General features: G+C 43.7%; 1 protein-coding gene across 1 annotated transcript in view; it reads left to right on the top strand.

Annotated features, from left to right (window-relative positions):
* Positions 1–15,975, top strand: part of RAPGEF3 (Rap guanine nucleotide exchange factor 3) — a 1,225,478-nt gene that overhangs the window by 1,038,060 nt on the left and 171,443 nt on the right. The window contains exon 24 of the mRNA XM_069231039.1: positions 13,124–13,211. Within this exon, the coding sequence (XP_069087140.1) occupies positions 13,124–13,211 (88 nt within the window). The remainder of the gene's footprint in view (positions 1–13,123; positions 13,212–15,975) is intronic.

Raw genomic sequence — 15,975 nt, 5'->3', positions numbered from 1 at the left:
AACCAAGGGAGTAGCTGGGCTCAATTTTGGTAATTTAGTTGGGGTTGGTCTTGTTAGGGAGACCACAGAGGCTGTGTTAGTTTCTGAAGGTGCCATTGATTTGGCCACCTTGGTTGCTTGTCCCCTTAATATGGATAAGTACAAGCAACTTCCCCTAATAAATGGTGTTGAGGTTCAGGCCTACAGGGACACAGGTGCCAGTGTTACCATGGTAATAGAGAAACTGGTCCACCCTGAACAACACCTACTTGGTCACCAGTACCAAGTGACTGATGCTCATAACAACACTCTTAGCCACCCCATGGCTGTTGTGAATCTCAACTGGGGGGGGCGGGGGGGTTACTGGTCCAAAGAAAGTTGTGGTTGCCTCAGATTTACCTGTAGACTGCCTACTAGGGAATGATTTAGAGACATCAGCTTGGGCAGAAGTGGAGTTGGAGGCTCATGCAGCAATGCTGGGCATTCCTGGGCATATTTTTGCTTTAACAAGGGCTCAGGCCAAAAAGCCAAAAGGACAGGGCGACTTGGATCCTGGAACAATGGACCAAGTGCTCCCTAAAGCTAGGGTTAGTAAAGGTAAAACACTACCTACTATCCCTCCCTCTACAGTGAATTCAACTTCTGAGGAAGAAGAATTTCCACCCTGTGCAGAACCTACACCAGAGGAGCTGGAAGCAGACACTGCTGAGCTTTTGGGTGGAGGGGGGCCTGCCAGGGAGGAGCTGATTGTGGCACAGCAGACCTGTTCCACACTAGAGGGTCTAAGACAGCAAGATGTCAAACAGCAAAATGGGGATGTCAGTGACTCTCACAGAGTTTACTGGGAGGACAACCTCTTGTATACTGAAGCAAGGGATCCAAAACCTGGAGCAGCCAGGAGATTGGTGATTCCACTGCAATACAGAGAGTTCCTCCTAACTCTAGCCCACGACATTCCCTTGGCTAGACATTTAGGGCAAATGAAAACATGGGACAGGCTTGTTCCCTTGTTTCATTGGCCTAGAATGTCAGAGGACACAAAGGAATTTTGTAAGTCCTGTGAAACCTGTCAAGCCAGTGGCAAAACAGGTGGCACCCCAAAGGCACCCCTTATCCCACTGCCTGTGGTTGGGGTTCCCTTTGAAAGGGTAGGGGTTGACATAGTTGGCCACTTGACCCTCCTACTGCTTCAGGCAATAGGTCTATCTTGGTGGTAGTGGACCATGCCACCAGATATCCTGAAGCAATCCCTCTAAGGAACACTACAGCACCTGCAGTGGCAAAGGCCCTCCTGGGAATCTTTTCCAGGGTGGGCTTCCCAAAAGAGGTGGTATCCGACAGGGGAAGCAATTTAATGTCTGCTTACTTAAAGGCCATGTGGAAGGAATGTGGTGTGACATACAAGTTCACCACACCCTATCATCCACAAACAAATGGACTGGTTGAGAGGTTTAATAAAACTCTCAAAGGAATGATAATGGGACTCCCTGAACAACTCCGGAGGAGATGGGGATGTCCTGTTACCTTGCCTCCTTTTTGCTTACAGGGAGGGACCCCAGAAAGGAGTGGGCTTCAGCCCCTTTGAACTCCTATTTGGACACCCTGTAAGAGGTCCTCTAACACTTGTAAAGGAGGGTTGGGAACAACCTTTAAAAGCTCCTAAGCAAGACATAGTGGACTATGCACTTGGCCTAAGATCCAGAATGGCTGAGTATATGAAAAAGGCCAGTAAAAACCTTCAGGCCAGCCAAGAGCTCCAAAAGCAATGGCATGACCAGAAGGCTGTTCTGATTCAGTACCAACCAGGGCAGAAAGTGTGGGTCTTGGAGTCTGTGGCCCCAAGGGCACTCCAAGACAAATGGAGTGGTCCCCACATTATTGTTGAATAAAAGGGAGAAGTTACCTACTTGGTTGACTTGGGCACTGCCAGGAGTCCCCTTAGGGTGCTCCATGTCAATCGCCTGAAACCCTACTATGACAGGGCTGATCTCACCCTGCTCATGGCAACAGATGAAGGACAGGAAGAAGAGAGTGACCCTCTCCCTGATCTCTTCTCTTCCACAGAACAAGATGCTCTAGTGGAAGGTGTAGTTTTAGCAGATTGTATTCCTGCTGAGCAGAAAGACCACTGCATAAATCTCCTGGGTCAGTTTTCTGAACTCTTTTCTACTGTGCCAGGCACCACTTCTTGGTGTGAGCACACTATAGATACTGGAGACAGCTTGCCTGTCAAAAGTAAGATCTATAGGCAGCCTGACCATGTCAGGGACTGCATAAAACAAGAAGTTCAGAAAATGCTTGAACTGGGAGTGGTTGAGCACTCAGAAAGTCCATGGGCCTCTCCTGTGGTACTTGTACCAAAGCCTCATTCCAAAGATGGAAAGAAGGAAATGAGGTTTTGTGTAGATTATAGAGGTCTCAACCAGGTAACTAAAACTGATGCTCACCCTATACCCAGGGCAGATGAGCTCATAGATACACTGGCATCTGCCAAATATCTAAGCACCTTTGATTTGACTGCAGGGTATTGGCAGATCAAGTTATCAGAGGATGCTAAAGCAAAAACTGCATTTTCAACCATTGGAGGGCACTACCAATTCACAGTAATGCCTTTTGGGTTGAAAAATGCACCTGCCACTTTTCAGAGGTTGGTGAATACAGTCCTGCAAGGGTTGGAGGCTTTTAGTGCAGCATATCTAGATGATATAGCTGTCTTTAGCTCTACCTGGGATGATCACCTGGTCCACCGATGGAAAGTTTTGGAGGCCCTGCAGAAGGCAGGCCTCACTATCAAGGCTTCAAAGTGCCAGATAGGGCAGGGGAAAGTGGTTTATCTGGGACACCTGGTAGGTGGAGAACAGATTGCACCACTGCAGGGGAAAATCCAAACTATTATAGATTGGGTTCCCCCTACAACTCAGACCCAGGTGAGAGCCTTCTTAGGCCTCACTGGATATTACAGGAGGTTCATAAAGAACTATGGCTCCATAGCAGCCCCTCTTAATGACCTCACATCTAAGAAAATGCCTAAAAAGGTATTATGGACAGCTAGCTGTCAGAAAGCTTTTGAGGAGCTGAAACAGGCCATGTGCTCTGCACCTGTCCTAAAAAGCCCCTGTTACTCCCAAAAATTCATTGTCCAAACTGATGCATCTGAATTAGGGGTAGGGGCAGTCTTATCACAACTTAATTCTGAGGGCCAGGATCAACCTGTTGCTTTTATCAGCAGGAGGTTGACCCCTAGAGAAAAGCGTTGGTCTGCCATAGAGAGGGAGGCCTTTGCTGTGGTCTGGGCACTGAAGAAGTTGAGGCCATACCTGTTTGGCACTCACTTCATTGTTCAGACAGACCACAAACCTCTACTTTGGCTAAAACAAATGAAAGGTGAAAATCCTAAGTTGTTGAGGTGGTCCATATCTCTACAGGGAATGGACTATACAGTGGAACATAGACCTGGGAGTACCCACTCCAATGCAGATGGACTCTCCAGATATTTCCACTTAGACAATGAAGACTCATCAGGTCATGGCTAGTCTTATTGTCCTTCGTTTGGGGGGGGGGTTGTGTAGGAAAGTACCATCTTGCCTGGCATGTTACCCCCATATTTCACTGTATATATGTTGTTTTAGTTCTATGTGTCACTGGGACCCTGCCAGCCAGGGCCCCAGTGCTCATAAGTGTGCCCTGTATGTGTTACCTGTGTGATGACTAACTGTCTCACTGAGGCTCTGCTAACCAGAACCTCAGTGGTTATGCTCTCTCATTTCTTTCCAAATTGTCACTAACAGGCTAGTGACCAATTTCACCAATTTACATTGGCATACTGGAACACCCTTATAAGTCCCTAGTATATGGTACTGAGGTACCCAGGGTATTGGGGTTCCAGGAGATCCCTATGGGGTGCAGCAATTCTTTTGCCACCCATAGGGAGCTCTGACAATTCTTACACAGGCCTGCCACTGCAGCCTGAGTGAAATAACGTCCACGTTATTTCACAGCCATTTACCACTGCACTTAAGTAACTTATAAGTCACCTATATGTCTAACCTTTACCTGGTAAAGGTTGGGTGCTAAGTTACTTAGTGTGTGGGCACCCTGGCACTAGCCAAGGTGCCCCCACATTGTTCAGGGCAAATTCCCCAGACTTTGTGAGTGCGGGGACACCATTACACGCGTGCACTATACATAGGTCACTACCTATGTATAGCTTCACAGTGGTAACTCCGAACATGGCCATGTAACATGTCTAAGATCATGGAATTGTCACCCCAATGCCATCCTGGCATTGGCGAGACAATCCCATGATCCCGCGGGTCTCTAGCACAGACCCGGGTACTGCCAAACTGCCTTTTCCGGGGTTTCACTGCAGCTGCTGCCAACCCCTCAGACAGGTTTCTGCCCTCCTGGGGTCCAGCCAGGCTTGGCCCAGGAAGGCAGAACAAAGGACTTCCTCAGAGAGAGGGTGTTACACCCTCTCCCTTTGGAAAAAGGTGTCAGGGCTGGGGAGGAGTAGCCTCCCCCAGCCTCTGGAAATGGTTTGATGGGCACAGATGGTGCCCATCTCTGCATAAGCCAGTCTACACCGGTTCAGGGATCCCCCAGCCCTGCTCAGGCGCGAAACAGGACAAAGGAAAGGGGAGTGACCACTCCCCTGACCTGCACCTCCCCTGGGAGGTGCCCAGAGCTCCTCCAGTGTGCTCCAGACCTCTGCCATCTTGGAAACAGAGGTGCTGCTGGCACACTGGACTGCTCTGAGTGGCCAGGGCCAGCAGGTGACGTCAGAGACTCCTTCTGATAGGCTCTTACCTGTGTTGCTAGCCTATCCTCCTTCCTAAGTAGCCAAACCTCCTTTTCTGGCTATTTAGGGTCTCTGCTTTGGGGAATTCTTTAGATATCGAATGCAAGAGCTCATCAGAATTCCTCTGCATCTCTCTCTTCACCTTCTGCCAAGGAATCGCCCGCTGACTGCGCTGGAAGCCTGCAAAACCACAACAAAGTAGCAAAGACGACTACTGCAACCTTGTAACGCTGATCCTGCCGCCTTCTCGACTGTTTTCCTGGTGGTGCATGCTGTGGTGGTAATCTGCCTCCTCTCTGCACTAGAAGCTCCGAAGAAATCTCCTGTGGGTCGACGGAATCTTCCCCCTGCAACCGCAGGTACCAAAAGACTGCATCACCGGTCCTCTGGGTCCCCTCTCAGCACAACGAGCGTGGTCCCTGGAACTCAGCAACTCTGTCCAATTGACTCCCACAGTCCAGTGACTCTTCAGTCCAAGTTTGGTGGAGGTAAGTCCTTGCCTCCCCACGCCAGACTGCACTGCTGGGTACCGCGTGATTTGCAACTGCTCCGGCTCCTGTGCACTTTTCCAGGATTTCCTTTGTGCACAGCCAAGCCTGGGTCCCCGACACTCTAACCTGCAGTGCACGACCTCCTGAGTTGTCCTCTGGCGTCGTGGGACCTTCTGTTGTGACTTCGGGTGAGCTCCGGTTCACCCTTCTTCATAGTGCCTGTCCCAGCACTTCTGCGGGTGCTGCCTGCTTCTGAGTGGGCTTCTTGTTTTGCTGGGCACCCCCTCTGTCTCCTCACGCAATCGGCGACATCCTGGTCCCTCCTGGGCCACAGCAGCATCCAAAAACCCTAACCGCGACCCTTGCAGCTAGCAAGGCTTGTTTGCGGTCTTTCTGCACGGAAACACCTCTGAAAGCTTCTTCACGACTTGGGACATCCATCCTCCAAAGGGGAAGTTCCTAGTCCTCTTTGTTCTTGCAGAAACCACAGCTTCTATCATCCGATGGCAGCCTCTCTGCACCCACAGCTGGCATTCCCTGTGCATCTTCTCACTCCCAACTTGATCGTGACTCTTGGACTTGGTCCCCTTGTTCCACAGGTACTCTCGTCAGGAAATCCATTGTTGTTGCATTGCTGGTGTTGGTCTTCCTTGCAGAAACCCCCCCCTCACGACTTCTGTGCTCTCTGGGGAACTTAGGTGCACTTTACACCTACTTTTCAGGGTCTTGGGGTGGGCTATTTTTCTAACACTCACTGTTTTCTTACAGACCCAGCGACCCTCTACAAGCTCACATAGGTTTGGGGTCCATTCGTGGTTCGCATTCCACTTCTAGAGTATATTCTAGAGTTGTGTTGCCCCTATACCTATGTGCTCCCATTGCAATCTATTGTGACTATACATTGCTTGCACTGTTTTCTATTGCTATTACTGCATATTTTTGGTACTGTGTACATATATCTTGTGTATATTTGCTATCCTCATACTGAGGGTACTCACTGAGATACTTTTGGCATATTGTCATAAAAATAAAGTACTTTTATTTTTAGTATATCTGTGTATTGTGTTTTCTTATGATATTGTGCATATGACACCAGTGGTATAGTAGGAGCTTTGCATGTCTCCTAGTTCAGCCTAAGCTGCTCTGCTAAGCTACCCTTTTCTATCAGCCTAAGCTGCTAGACACCTCTTCTACACTAATAAGGTATAACTGGACCTGGTACAAAGTGTAAGTACCCCTTGGTACTCACTACAAACCAGGCCATCCTCCTACACTAGTTAAGTGCAAAATATGTGCCTAGGGCCTGTAAATTAAAAGCTACTAGTGGACCTGCAGCACTGATTGTGACACCCACATAAGTAGCCCTTTAACCATGTCTCAGGTTTGCTGTTGCAAGGCCTATGTGTGCAGCTTCACTGCCACTTAGACTTGGCATTTAAAGTTTTGTGCCAAGCCTTAAACTCCCCTTTTTCTACATATAAGTCACGCCTAAGGTAGGCCCTGGGGCAGTGTGCTATGTAGGTAAAAGGCAGGGCATGTACCTATGTGTTTTACATGTCCTGGTAGTGAAAAACACTTACATTCGTTTTTCACTACTGTGAGGCCTGCTTCTCTCATAGACTAGCATTAGAACTGCCCTCGCATACTTTTAAATGTTAGATTCTGATCTGGAAGGAGTGGACCTGTCATGTTTGGTATTGCCAGAATGGTAATAGAAAATCCTGCTTGCTGGTAAAGTTTGATTTAATATTACTATTTTAGACATGCCACTTTTTAGAAAGTGGGCATTTCTCTGCATTTACTGCCATCTGTGCCGTACAGTCTGTCTCCAATCCACATCTGGTCTGTGCTGGTTGACAGCTCCACTTGTGCATTCCACCCAGACAACCACAAACACAGGATACTCAGGCGCATATGCATACTGAATAGGTCTCCCTGGGCAGGAAGGGAGGAGGTGCTCATGCTTATATTTAATAAGCCAAGTGATCTGCCCTCACACAAAGGAGTGATAACCACCCACAGGTATCCTTGCAGATGGGAGTGAGTTGAAAGGAGAACCTGTGTACTTCAAAACCACTCTTTGAAGTTTCCCGCACTTCAACTGCATTTTTGGGTTTATAAACTACGCCTTTGACCCCACCAGATCAGACACTTCTGGACCTACACCTGCACTCTGTCAGAGGAACTGCCTGGCTGCCCAAAGGACTCATCTGGTCCGCTTTGCTGAGAAGGACTGCTGCCCTGCTTGTTGCCCAGCTTTGACGCTGCTGAAAGGACTCTGCCTTCCTCCTTAAGCGCTCTCCAAGGGCTTGGACTGAGCTTGCCTCCTGTTTCTGAAGTCGCAGGTCCAACAAAAACTTCACCTCTTCAAGAAAATCCTTGTGTGTCGAAAATTGACGCAATGCCTGCAGAAATCGATGCAAAGCCTGCATAGCGGCTGGGAAATCACCGCACCACAGTCCGGAACGATGAAGCACCGACCTCCAGATGGAAAATTCAACACAGCGCCTGCCTTGCAACAGAAAAGTTTACGCATCGCCTACCATATCAACACAAGGCCTGCTCTTTCTACCAGCACATAAAGGATTTTTAACACATCGTCCCTGGGCATTAAAATATCCCTGCATTGCAATGAGGAACCAAGACTTTGTGCCTGAAAAATGATGCAACCCCTTGCAGCGTGGAAAGAAACAATGCATCATCTGTGCCGTGCCGGAAAATCTGATGCAGCACCTTATTTTTCCACGCATCTCCTCCTCTGCGGTCCCGGTGCATCATTATTTTTGACGCATCCCATTAAGAAACAACTATTGATTTATAAGGATTGAGACTCTTTTAAACCTTTTAAAAGTGATATTTCATCTTGTGCTTATTGGTTCTTTGTCATTTTGACCTTATTTTTTTTAGATAAATAATATCTATTTTTGTAAACCTGTGTGGTGTATTTTTGTGGTGTTTTCACTGTGTTACTATATGAGTTATTGCACAAATGCTTTAAACGTTGCCTTCTAAATTAAGCCTGACTGCTTAGTGCCAAGCTACCAGGGGGTTGGGCACAGGATAATTTGGATTGTGTTGTGACTTACCCTGACTAGGATTGTGGTCCCTGGATCACTGGTCAAGGGTGTATACCTCTGCCAACTAGAGACCCAACTTTTAACAGCCATTAACATCTTGATAAGTCACCCTAAGCAAGATGGGAGGAAGGAGCTGACTCAATTGAATATGCTGGGTTCTAAGCCCTCACAGAGGGCCGCATAACCCCCTGCAGGGTGTCTGGAGCCAGAGAAGGAAAAGCAGGGACCTTGTACTCTTCAAAGGCCTCTCTTTGAAGTCTCTCTCACTTCAAAGGCACAACTTGGCATAAGTACTGTTAGACATGGCATCCTTGGCGTGGTCTCCCCTAAATTTTTGCCTCTGCTTCCCAGGTTGTTTCTGTGTGCTGGACTCTGTTTTTGCTGTTTTGTTTGCTCTGGACACTTTACCACTGCTGACCCGTGCTCAACTGTAAGTGTTCCCTGTGTAAATTATGTGTGTAATTGGCTTTCCATGATTGCCATATTTGATTTACTTGTAAGTAAATCACTTGAGGTGCCTAGGGCCTAAAGCGTAAGTGTTCCCTGTGTAAATTATATGTGTAATTGGCATTCCATGATTGCCATATTTGATTTACTAGTAAGTAAATCACTGGAGGTGCCTAGGGCCTGTAAATTAAATGCTGCTAGTGGGCCTGCAGCACTGGCTGTGCCACCCAGATGAGTAGCCCTGTAAACATAGCTCAGACGTGCCACTGCAGTGTCTGTGTGTGCAGTCTTAAACTGCCAATTTGAACTGGCAAGTGTACCCATTTGCCAGGCCTAAACCTTCCCTTTTCCTACATGCAAAGCACCCCTAATGTAGGCCGTTGGTAGCCCCATGGGCATGGTGCAGTGTGTGTTAATGGTAGGAAATGTAGTGATGTGTTTTACATGTCCTAACATTGAAATACGGCTAAATTCAGTCTTCACTGTTGCAAAGCCTATCTCCCTCATAGGTTAACATAGGGGCTGCCTTTGAATAACTTTAAAGTGCAGATTCCCTTTGGGAGCAGATAGAAATATGGAGTTTATGGTCTCTGAGCTCACAATTTAAAAGTTAAGTTGTTTTTTAGATTGTTAGTTTAAAAACAATGAGTGAAACAATGCTTCCATTGATTTCTATGGATTAAGACTCTTGTTACTTTAAACATTCCTAACTTTGCTTGTGTATGTTGGATTTTTGTCATTTTGGTCTTGCTTGATTTAGATAAATATTAGCTATTTTTCTAAACTGGTGTTATGTCACTTTTGTGGTATTTTCAAGTATGTTGGTAGAAATGCCTTACACATTGCCTTTGAGATAATCCTGACTGCTTGTGCCAATCTACCCAGGGGGTTAGCTGGGGTTGTAATCTACATATTTATTTTCATACTGAATATCTTATCCGGTGTAGCTGATTAGAAAATGTAATGTGTACACATTCATTAGACAATAGGGGTGTCCCCAGGGCCCACTTAAAGCCTTATTTCCATAATAAAACCAAAATAGAAATGTACATACAACTCTCAGTATAGTATCATTTTTGTACTAAGTGGTTATCCTGCAAATATTGCACAGATCTTTTACCCCCTTGAACTAAAAGCGTGCTGTTTTACTGTATAAAACTTCGTCAGATCCATAATATCAGTCCTTCAGTTTAAGTACAGGCATCCTGTAGTTCGAAGTATACTTTCTGTGTTTTTTGCTGTTTTATATTGGGCGAACATTGCACAAGTGCATAAGGATTCAGTTACACATTTTAGGCACAAAGGCGTTCAGTGAACTGCACAGAATTACAGGATGTTCAGTCGAGGCAAAGTTTTTAACTGGCAGCTAAAGCCGTTAGGACTCATCTCCTTCCTCCCTTTTTCTCCTGCACATACTTCACGCTAGAATTTATATTTTTAGATACATGTAGATCTCAGAAAAAAGAAAATCTATATCCAAAATCGGTGAATGGTGATTACAATCCAAAAACAACAAATAAGTAATATTAATGTAGATCCTTTACTTTTATAATTGGCCCAGCTTTTTGGAGTAGTGTGTTAGGAGTGACTAATAATAACGAGGGAAAACTTAAAGAGAAGTTAGATGGTTGTACAGTAAAAGTGTTAAGTCAGTCTCTGGAGATGCGGATAATGCAAATGCGGATATGTCACGAAAAAATATTTTCGTTCTGGAAGGCCATAGCCACCACGGTGAATACTTACAAACATTCCTAATTCAGGGAATGTTTGCTATGCACACGTATCAATACTATGAAGTGATGATGCTGTTTTTTTCTGTTTAACATTCACATTATACTTGAACCCATTTTTTCAGTCTACTTAAAGTATAGTTCTCAGCACTTGTTCCCTCCCATGTACAAAAATGTGTTTGCATTCTATAGGGCATTCTCTAGTTATGGCAAACTTCTATGGTGGGAAAAGTCTAATTTGGAACAATTTCAACGTCAGATAACACATGGTTTGCAGAAGAATGTCAGCCAATTGACTACCGTTTTAATAATTGGGCTTTTGTTTTAAGGTCTCCTAAATGACGTATGGAATGTTTTTTATGAAAAGGCCTTTCATGTCTTTTGTGGAGACATGGAGCCATATTATCAAAGTGCCTAAACATATATTAGAACATTGGAATGTTGGGAGCTCCATTACAGACAAATCTGGTAAAAGCCTGGAGCGTCAACATTCCAATGTTCTCTTTGTTCATAGCAACAGTTTGATCAAAGGCCTCACGGAGCCCAGGGGGATTTTAATCCCCTCAGGCTCCGTGAGGACTTTGTGTTATTTATGAGAACATTCTGCCCTCTAGTGGCAGAATGTTATAATTGCCTTAGATCCTGCCGTAGCAGGCTATACTGGCCATTAAAGGCCCGCTCCAGTGTTAAAGGCCCTAGCCAAATGCTGGAGAGGGCCTTTAATGGCCGGTAGAGCCGGCTACTGCGGGCTCTAAGGCTATATTGGTATAATAGCTGGGGCTGCAGACACGTGTTTGCACCTTCTGTAATACAAAATCCGCCAGCATGACATATGCACTGGTGCATTTCAAGGGTGTGTCCCAGTGTAAATGACGGAATCGTTTGCGCTTGCACCCGCACCATATTATAAAACCTGGAAGCAGACACAAAGAGACCATCAGGATGTTGACTGATTGCGGGCCATATATGGGTGGGTCACTGTTAGTGCTTCCTGCCTGCACAAGGAACACCTCATTCATTGTGACAGGATGCACTGAGCATGTCTGCGTCTGCAGGACTTAAAGGAGCGCCATGACACATCCCAGTGCAGTGCACCTTATCTTTAATATGGCTCTAGGTGATCTAGCAGGCGAAAAAATACATTTCCTCGAAGTCTTCTGCTTGTGGAGTAATATATCTTCGCGGTCCTTTCAAGCAGAATGTAGCTTTTGCTGTTGAGTGAGACCTCTGGATTAATATATTGCTGTGTGTTGTGCGAGATACCTCCAAGCCTCCCTCACTTTCTGGAAGAGAGGTAATGACAACAAATAGAACAAGCATTGGTTAATGCATTAGGTTTCACCTATGCGCTGTGCAGGCAAAACCTAAAAAAAGTGCTTGGGGAACAAGCATCACAAGAGCAATTCATCTTTCAAGTTGGATTACTTGTTATCTGGATTTGGTGACATCCAGTCAGTTGAATGAGTAAAGGCATTTCAAGGTGTAAGATGAAATACTTCTTTTGGGTTAAAGGAGTGAATTATTGTTTAGGTGTGTGCATCATTTTTAGAGACGATTATTGGGCATGGTGGTCAGTGAGGAGCTAGCACAGTTATTATTCATAGTTTTGTGGCTAGTTACCTGTAACTTTTTCAAGCATGAGTTTCTGAGAGTTAGAGTATTTGTTTCATGTATCGTTCTCTTTCTTTGCATAGATGAAAAGTGTGACAATTTTTAGGTTTGCTTTGGAAAAGTATGTTGTAGTGTTCCCTAAGTATCTCAGAATTGATACACCCGATGAGATCAGTGTTGAGTTGTGGTTTGGCTGTCACTTTTGGTTTGTATGCTGTTTGCTTTGGAATGGGTGGTACAATATATGTCACAGATGCCCAAGTTTCTTTGAATTAAAAGCACGCTATCGTATTATATTTTGGATTTGCCCGTCAGCCATTGGCAGAAAGAAAAGTATTTAATAAGCCATGGAGAGATTAGATAAACAAGCACAGGGCTGTGCTCTTTTACCTAATCTTCCTGTGGCTGCACGCGTTTCAAGTGTGCATGCTGAAGGCAATCTTGAAATGCGTGCCGCCGCAGGCAGATTCAGTAAACAAGCACAGCGCTGTGCAGGGTAAAAATAAGCACAGCGCAAGTGCAGAGTACGGAACATTAAAAAAGGAGAGCGCAAGTGGTATGCAGACAACAGCTTAAAAAAAGTCCCATGAAGTGGAAGGAAACAGTATTTTGGCATCAGGACACTGATAAGAGCCAACACAAGAGAAACAAGCATTGGTAAAGGCAGGGAATATGCTACAGCCCATGTAAACAGGGGAAAAAGTAAGTGGCAAGCACATGAACCAATGAAAAGCAAGGGTGGGATGTAAGCCCCCTTTAAGGTATAACACAATAGATTTCCCATGCACAGCGCAAACGCTGTGCAGGTGAAACCTAAAAAGGTTTATTTGTGGTAATTTAATTTCCTTGATCAGATGTTATGTAAGGCTTATTGCATTTGAACATAGCACTCCCCCAGAAGAATTATTAAATGAGTACTCGTTTTTATGTGATCTACATTTTTGCACTATTGTAAGACTGTTTATCTCTTCACAATGTTTTATACCACAGGATCCATCGTGGAATCATAGATCTTACAGACTGGCCATTGCAAAGCTCAGCCCGCCCATCATTCCTTTCATCCCTCTCTTCCTGAAAGGTATGTTATATGGTTACATGTGAAAAACCTGAAAGCAGGTGTTTAAATTGCAGCTCTGGAGGGGTGAATCACTGCCAGATTTCAAGGATAACAACCTGACATAAATGTTCTTATAATGTAAACGAGATTCAGTCACAAAGCCAGTGTTATTTTGAAGATGTAACATCTCTCCAGACCCTTAGGCCCATATTAGACTGCCCAGTTTTAATTAAATAGTGATTTGAGATGGAAAATGCACCACATGTGTCATGTTCACTAGACAGAGGGAGCTTGGGTAGCATGTCACATAGAACAAAGTCAATGTCTTTTCCATACTGCTGGAGATCTGTAAATAACTATTACAGTTACAAACAACACATTAGCAATAGAGTTCACTAGGAGGCCAATAGGTGGTATGTTCAAGACCAGATCTCTTGAGATGACTCTGGTTAAGGGAAAGAGCTGCAGTAGCCTTTTAAAAATTAAATTTATGCATAAGGCATCCATTTTGTTCAATCATATATAAATCAAGGGTGTGTTTATGAAAGTGCCCGTAATGGTATGTGAAGGTAAGAAAAGAATGCTAAATTTTGAATTTTAATTTATTGTTTTGATTTGCACAGACCACCAGCCCACAGCATTGGCAACGGGAGCAAATTTCACTAGTTGTAAAGACAAATAATATTTTTCTCAGTTAAATTATCATTTTATTGACAGGTTCCCAAAGAGGTGAGAAAGAACATTAAATCCCACTGGAACAGAAATGACAATGATGTCCAATAGACATAGGCTTATTTGTGATAAAATTTAATTTAATTGATCAACCTTTTATTAATTGTTTCCTGATCTACACATTTGGTCTAATTACAGAGTCGTAACACACACTTTTTAAATGTTCCTAAGACTTCAATCTAGTGTTTTAATGATTAAAGTTTATTAAATAATATAGCTTCTGCAACATATAGAGTAAAGGTCCACTTTGAATGATAATTCATCAAAGGATTGCGGCTGATCATGTAAAGTGGTCATTGGATTTTTAGGGACATTATGAAGAATGGTTGTTTGTTTAGGTGAACATAACCATGAGATCTTGGGTAACAGAAATAAGGTATGTATCTCATAATTAACTTCAATATAGTTAGATTAAACAAATTCCAGTGGTATATTTGGAGCTGATAGATCGAGTACCTATAAGATGGGTAACAGTGTTATGTGCAGAGAAAAGTTAAATGTGGTATGAAGTTCCATATAAATATATGGTGTTTGTCTTGCTCATAACTTTACTACTTTGTTAATTTGTAGTCGTAGCCCAACCTCAGCATCACCTACAGAGGAAGTGTTTTTGCATGAGATTTTTCCCGCTAAAACATTTTAATGATGGACTAAAAGATGTGCTTTGCTGCCCACAAAAAAAGTATTTTTGTTTACTTTTCACCTCATTTATAAACGTCATCTAGTTCATTAAATTAATGGAGATATTGATCTTTTAAATGTTTTCTTCTAAAAGGGGGTCTATGTGAAGTTACACATTTTTTCCTCACTTTGACTAATAGAAGGCTGAACTGTAGACCAGACACCAATGGTGTAGCTTCACCACACACAAATCCCTTATGTTTTTTTATTAAAAATATTTGCTCCCATGACAGAACATAAACAATTCAAGCTGTCATCCAGTAGATTGCAAGAATAGGTTACATTTCTCATACAAGGCACTATTTAAACAAAATACAAACTAATCTTACAACTGCCAACAGTTTCAGTTTGAACACAGTTAAGATTGCAGTCCAATTCCTCATGCTGTATTACATTGACTATCTGAAGTGATAATGGACTACACAATCCTGAAGAAGGCCTTCTGAATCACCCAGATCCACAAAGAGGTGAAAACATGTAGACTACTCCAAGGAGGAATCACCAACAATTGAAGTAACTTTATAATAAAAAACAGATAATTAACATACAGGAAAGTAGTTTATCTCAGCCTATTTCTCTTGCCCTTGGGGCCCAAATCAAATTGGAACCTGGAAAGCAGAAACTATCCAAAGAACTTTGAACAGAAAGTTAACTTTATTGCTGTTGATTCCACGTCAGCCCTTACTCTTCTGATTATTCATGTACACAATATACAGTTGATTTACCAGTCAACAGATACATATAGAGATCCGAAGTGGTTGTACTTAAGGTGAAGGAATCATGCCAGTACAACATAAAAAGCTAACAAATGTATTATCATGGATGAATGCACTCTACTCGTTCAAGCAGAATGTTGGATGGGCACACAAGCTATTTTCACAGATTATAAACTGCTGTGCAAGAAAGGCAGTGATGCTTTATGTTGAAAACAATTTGCTAAATAGTTCACGTTTTTATACTTGAGAATCAAAAGGTGTTAAAGGAGTTGGAAGTTTTTGTCTTGACCCCTAGATGAATCCCATTTTCAGCATTTTGTGCAAGAGAGAACAATTCTTGTAGCCTGAAACAAAAAACATTTGCCATATAGGTCCAGAATGAGAGACATTTTCCATTGTAGTCAGAACTTAGATACATTTCTAAAGAAGTTGGAGTATTAGTTGAGAGGGGTAAGATGCCAGCTCAAATAATAATCACAATCCTTGCTAGGGTAAACCATTAGTCACTAAATAATCCTGTGCATACCTTATCATAGCTTGGCACAAAGCAGGAAGGCTTACCTTAGAGGCAGCATATAGCACTCTAACAGTAATAAAGTGAAAACCCAACACAAGAAAAATGCCAAACTAATTTAACTCAATTTCAATAAGTTTTT

The sequence above is a fragment of the Pleurodeles waltl genome, chromosome 4_2 (genome assembly GCF_031143425.1).
Source record: "Pleurodeles waltl isolate 20211129_DDA chromosome 4_2, aPleWal1.hap1.20221129, whole genome shotgun sequence".
Lineage (NCBI taxonomy): Eukaryota > Metazoa > Chordata > Amphibia > Caudata > Salamandridae > Pleurodeles > Pleurodeles waltl.
This window is presented reverse-complemented; position numbering and strand designations above follow the sequence as displayed.